Source organism: Rhinopithecus roxellana, chromosome 10, assembly GCF_007565055.1.
Source record: "Rhinopithecus roxellana isolate Shanxi Qingling chromosome 10, ASM756505v1, whole genome shotgun sequence".
NCBI classification, from domain to species: Eukaryota; Metazoa; Chordata; class Mammalia; order Primates; family Cercopithecidae; genus Rhinopithecus; species Rhinopithecus roxellana.
This window is the reverse complement of record NC_044558.1, coordinates 73,973,732-73,979,731: the sequence shown is the minus strand read 5'-3', so window position 1 is coordinate 73,979,731 and position 6,000 is coordinate 73,973,732. Positions and strand designations below refer to the sequence as shown.

Sequence of the window (6,000 nt, the reverse complement as noted above, 5' to 3'; positions counted from 1 at the left end):
GGGGTATCAGGGTGGTGGTAGTGGGGGTGCTGAGAAGAGGTTGGACTCAAGATGAAAGTGAAAATTAAGAGGATTTTCTGATGGAATGAATAGGGGATGGGTGAAAGAAAAAGAGGAGCCAAGGATGGCTCCAAATTGTGGGTAGAGGTAACTGGAAGAACAGAGGCTCCATTAACTGAGATGAAAAGACATTGGGAGAAGCACATCTGTGGAAGGGATGGAACATGGCATTGGAGTTTCATGTTGGACACATTGAGATTCAGCTGCTTAGCAGACATTCAAGTGAAGATGATTAATATGAGCCTGGAGCTCAGAGGAAAAGGCCAGGCTAGATATATAAACTTGAAAGTAACGAGCATATGCATGGTATTTAAATTCATAGAATTTGAATAGAATCCCTCCCAAGGAGTGAATAACAAAAAGAGAGATGCAAATTTGAACCTCAGGGTCCTCATGTTAACAGGCCTTGGGATATGAGAAGGAATCAACAGAGGATAAAAAGGAACAACAAAGGAAATAGAAAAAAACTTGGAATTTGCAGAAGTGATACAAGGTGTACTGAAAAGCAGGAATTGATCAACTGTGTTCAATGCTGTTGTTGAGAGGTTAATAAAAGAAGGACTGAAAACTGACCATTAGATTCACAAAAGGGGATCAATCACCAGTGTCCTTGCCAAGGGCACATCTTCTGGAGTGATGGAGTGAAAACTTGAAGGAACAAAGTTCATGAGTGAATCCATGAGCACAAATACCTCTTTTGTGATATTTAATCATTAAAGGGAACAGATAAATGGGAAGAGAGCCAGAAAGGAAGTGAGTTCCACAGTTTTTTTTAAACAGCTTTATTGAGATATAATTCACATTTCATAGCGTCGTTTCATATACATATTTATTTATTTTGAGTTAGGAGAAATAAGCTCATGCATTTATACTGTTGAGAATAATCCAAAAGGGGGGAAAACCTAGAGATGAATGAATTGCTGGCATAATATTCTTGGATGGAATCCAGTATACAAATGAAAGAGTTGGCCTTTGATAGTGGTACAGAGAGTTCATCTGGATAAATAAGAAGGTAGGTAATTGAGTAGAAATCTGGTAGAGTTTTATTTTGATAGCTTTTGTTTTCTCAGTAAAACTGGAAATAATGCTGTTAACAGAAAGGGATGATGGGAAAGAGGTGTTGGATGCTGAGAGGAGAGAAGATATGAAATGGAAGAGTGTGACAGCAAATGGACTAGAAAATATAATTGCCTAGCTGTCTTAAGGGTCAATTTGGGGTAATGAATTTAAGAGAGACAAGTTAGCATGTGGTTCATAGATGAATCAGTTGTGTTCATCTGCATAGTGTAGTTGGGAACAGGAAAGAGTTTAATTTAAGCCATGGTTAGGGTTGTGCCAAGCAAGAGTAATGAAATGTTCCCTGATTCTTCTAAGCTAAAAGTAATCTCACCTTCCTTGGAGCTTCCATACCATTTCCATTCAATCTTGCTTATTGAAATGTTCTATCTTGCATATATTCTTAGTTGCTTAACAGCCCCTGATAACTTTGTATCATTCTAGTCTCTTACATGTCTAAGCCTACTGTGAAGCATATAGCAGAATAATTATGTCATAATAATCATCTAAAAAATGGGTTTCCTGGGATTAAATCTTCTTCACAATGAAGTCATGTATGATAAAGAAAAGAACATCATCAATGGCAGTGTTACTGTGAGTCACATGGCTCAATGGATAATATAGTTCCCTCTGAACTATATTTTTTTCTATGTTGGAGAAAAGTCCTTTATGTACCATCTTAATAAATTTGTGAATCATTGAAAGAAACAAGGCTGAGTTTTGGAAAAATGACAAAGTCAGTGAGTCAGTTGTTATTCTCTTTAACCTCCATTTGTTACCTCTTTCTCTGTTCTTGGAGTGAGTCCTCTTCTCCAGCACTAAAATATCTATTGTTTACCATCTCCAAAAGCCTGACTCAGAAAAAGCTCTGATACTTATACTGGTATCAGATTTAATATTGCACGGCCTTCAGTAAATGTGCCACCTTAATCAGGCAAATGCAATTAAAATGTTTAAATCTGTTAAATTCTGTCCCCTTTGGAAATAATTTAAGACTAAACAAATAGACTAAACAGATTTGGCCAGCCAAGGAGCATGTGTAATAGCACTCAATATGTATTGGTGAGGCCCTCTGAAAAGGTAGGAATTATTTATTTGTTCTTAGTTAGTTGAGTCATGAGTGGATAAAGGGAAAGAAAAAAGATGTTGGTCCATACCTTTTCCCCCTTTCCTGGATTCTTCTGCTTTTCTGGGGAGAATAATCTAAGGACTGCTTTCACTTTAGCTGCTGAAGTCTTTCCTTGGTAGCAGCTGGGAGCAGATGAGGAGCAAATGGCATCATTGAAGCTGTGGAGTTGGCCTTTCCATTTTCCAGGTCCAGCTGACTGGCCCAAGAGATTCCTCCCTTGTCAATCCTCTCTACCCTGTTCATCATAGACCAGACCAGAACTTCTTTGAGATTCTAACTTGAACTTATCTCTTTACCCAGGATATCTAGATATGTATTGATGAATGACATTTTCTATTTAAATTTGTTTTTGTCCTAAAACATTCTTTTTATGTTGTTTTCATTTTAATATATTTTCTAATTATTTATATATCTTATTATAAAATAAAAACATATCATTAGAGTTTTACATATCCTTTTGAATTATAAAGCTGTTACTGTATATTTATACATCTTAGTGCATCTATACCTATACTTGTGCAATACATTTCTCTAACATATTGGTAAGTAAAGAGTTCTTTGTTTCAAAGTAGGTTAATGTTTAAAACACATTTTGTTGTTAAGGGAAAGACAATTACAATATTTAATCACAATATTTGAGTTTCTTGAGGTATTAAGACTTCTGCAGTGATTAATGGAGGACAGATAAATGTGTGTATCCTCAGCTTATTTAGTTTTTAATCCTGGGGCTTTTAGTTCCTGGCTTTGCTGTTTGCACAGGGTGGCAAGAAGGCATGTTCTGGGTTTGGTATGAGCTGGCTTTGGTCCAAGATAGAAGATGTCATAGGAGTAAGGCACTAAACTGGCTGAAAGTGGATTTCATCTTTGGCAGGCTATGACATTTACCTTTGCTCTCTTGTCACCAAGTTTACCACACCTAGCCCATGATGGCAGACACTGGGATGAGTGGATATAAAAACCAGTGTTACAGGGGCCCTTGTGGACTTGTCTCTCCAGAATGACTATGCTCCATTTCTAGGTCTCAAATCACAACCATGAATTTGATCTTATGGTACTTGGTTGTGGCTCTTTGGTGCTTCTGCAAAGGTAAGAAACTAATTTAAAGAATTCTTTCAAATGTGGTGACCCCAAGTATATATTTGTTTAAATGTTTAGTGTTCTGTACATCAAACATTTTTCTTCCTAGCAATCTTTCTTACACTACGCTTTAAAGTAGGATAAGAAAACTGGATTTTTCATCTTACTGTGTATTACCTCAGCTTTAACAATCCTGTCTTAAGGGTGTAGATACAAGCACACCTTGGAGATATCTCGGGTTTGCTTCTAGATTACTGCAATAAAGTGAATATTGTGATAAAGCAGGTCACACACAGTTTTTTTGCTTCTCAACATGTATAAAAGTTATGTTTACCCTATACTGTAGACTAAGTATACAGTAGCATTATGTACAAAAAACAATGTACATATACCTCAGTTAAAAATCCTTTATTGCTAAGCAATGCTATGATCATTTGAGTTTTCACTGAGTTGTAGTCTTTTGGCTGGTGAAGGGTCTTGCCTTGATGTTGACTGCTGCTGAGTACCCAATGTGGTGGCTACTGAAGGTGGAGAGGGGGGAGCTGTGGCAATTTCTCAAAATAAGAAAGCTATGACATTTGCTACATTGATAGACTCTTCAATTCATGAAAGATTTCTCTGTAGCATGCAATGCTGCTTGGTAACATTTTACCCACAGTAGAACTTCTTTCAAAGTTGCAGTCAGTTTTCTTAAATCTTGCTACTGCTTTAGCATCTAACTTTGTCTAATAATCTAAATCCTTTGTTGTCATTTCAACTATGTTCACAGCATCTTCACCAGAAGTAGATCTCAATTAAAGAAATCACTTTCTTTGCTCATTCACAAGGGGCAACTCATCATCTGTTCAAGTTTTCTCATGAGATTGCAACAATTTGGTCACATCTTCAGGCTCCACTTTTAATTCTAGTTCTCAATGGTTACATGTGAGAAAACAGGAAAACAAAAACACCAAAAAATTGAAACCTCTTGCTCTTTCTACCACATCCACAGTTGCTTCTTCTACTGAAGTCTTGAACCCCTAAAAGTCAACTTCTTCCAAATTATTTTAATGTTGATATTTTGGCTTCCTCTCATGAATCATGAATGTGCGTCTAGAAAGGTGAATCCTTTCCAGAAGATTTTCAATTTACTTTGATTATATTCATCAGAGGGATCATTATTTAGGGCAAGCTATAACCTTAAGAAATGTATTTATTTCTTCAGTAAGAAGATGTGAAAGTCAAAATTACTCCTTTACCTGTCGGCTGCAGAATGGATGTTGTGTTAGCAGCCTGAAAACAACATTAATCTCTATGTACATCTCCATCAGAGCTCTTGAACTCTTATCAATGAGCAGTAATATTTTGAAAGGCATCTTTTGTACTGAGCACTAGATCTCAGCAATGGGCTTAAAATATTCAATAAGTCCTGTTGTAAACAGACGTACTATCATCCAGGTTGAGTTATTCCATATATAGAGCATGGGCAGAACAGATTTAGCATAATTCTTAAGGGACATAGGACTTTCAGAATGGTCAATGACCAGTGTTTTTAACCTCAAGTGAGAAGCTGCATTAGACCCTAAAAAGAGAATCAGTCTGTCCTTTGAAGCTTGGAAACCAGGCATTGAGTTCTCCTCTCTAGCTACGAAAGTCCTAGATGGCATCTTCTGCCAATCGAAAACTGTTTTGTTTACAATGAAAATCTATTGTTTGGTGCAGCCACCTTCATGAATGATCTTAGCTAGATCTTCTGTTCTGAACTTGCTGCAGCTTCTTCATCAGCCCTTACTACTTCACTTTGCACTTTCATCTTGTGGAGACCGCTTGTTTCCTTAAGTTTCATGAGCTAACCTCTGCTAACTTAAAACTTCTCTTCTGTAGCTCCCTCACCTCTCTCAGACTTCAGAGAACAGAAAAGAGTTAAAGCCTTTTTTCTGGATTACGGTTTGGCTTAAGGGAATATTGTGGTTGGCTTGAGGCTACTCAAACTTTCTCCATATCAGAAATAAGGCTGTTTTGCTTTCTTATCATTCATGTGTTCGCTGGAGTAGCACTTTTAATTTCCTTCAAGAATTTTTCTTTTGCATTCACAAATTGCTGAGTGTTCAGCACAAGAGACTCAGCTTTCAGCCTGTTTCGGCTTTCCACGTGCCTTCCTCACTAAGCTTAATCATTTTGAACTTTTGATATTAAATGCAAGATCTGCCACTCTTCTTTTCATGTGAACACTTAGAGGCATTGTAGGGTTACTAATTGGCCTGATTTCAGTATTGTTGTGTCTCAGGGAAAAGGGAGGCACAAAGAGAGGGAGAGAGATGGGGGCAATGACCTGTTGGTAGAGAGGTCAGAACATAAGTCTATATTAAGTTTGCCATGTTATTGAGCATGGCTTGTGATGCCCCAAAACAATTACAAGAGCAGCATCAAAAAATCACTGATCATAGATCACCATAACAGGTATAACAATAATGATAAATTGGAAATATTGGGAGAATTATGAAAATATGTTACAAAGACCTGAAGTGAGCACGTGCTGTTGGAGAAATGGTGTCAGCAGAGTTGCTAGTCACAGGGTTGCCACAAATCTTCAATTTGTAAAGCACACAATATATGTAAACATCAGTAAAGTAAAGCACAATAAAATGAAAGATGCTTTTAAATATATGTATACACATTTAGATATATTTGTTTAGCAG

At 37.0% G+C, this 6,000-nt stretch overlaps 1 protein-coding gene across 1 annotated transcript in view; it reads left to right on the top strand.

Annotated features, from left to right (window-relative positions):
• Positions 1-3,226: 3,226 nt before the first annotated feature.
• Positions 3,227-6,000, top strand: part of MUC19 (mucin 19, oligomeric) — a 207,261-nt gene continuing 204,487 nt past the window's right edge. The window contains 1 exon segment of the mRNA XM_030939700.1: positions 3,227-3,331. Coding sequence (XP_030795560.1) covers positions 3,280-3,331 — 52 coding nt within the window. The 5' untranslated portion in view covers positions 3,227-3,279.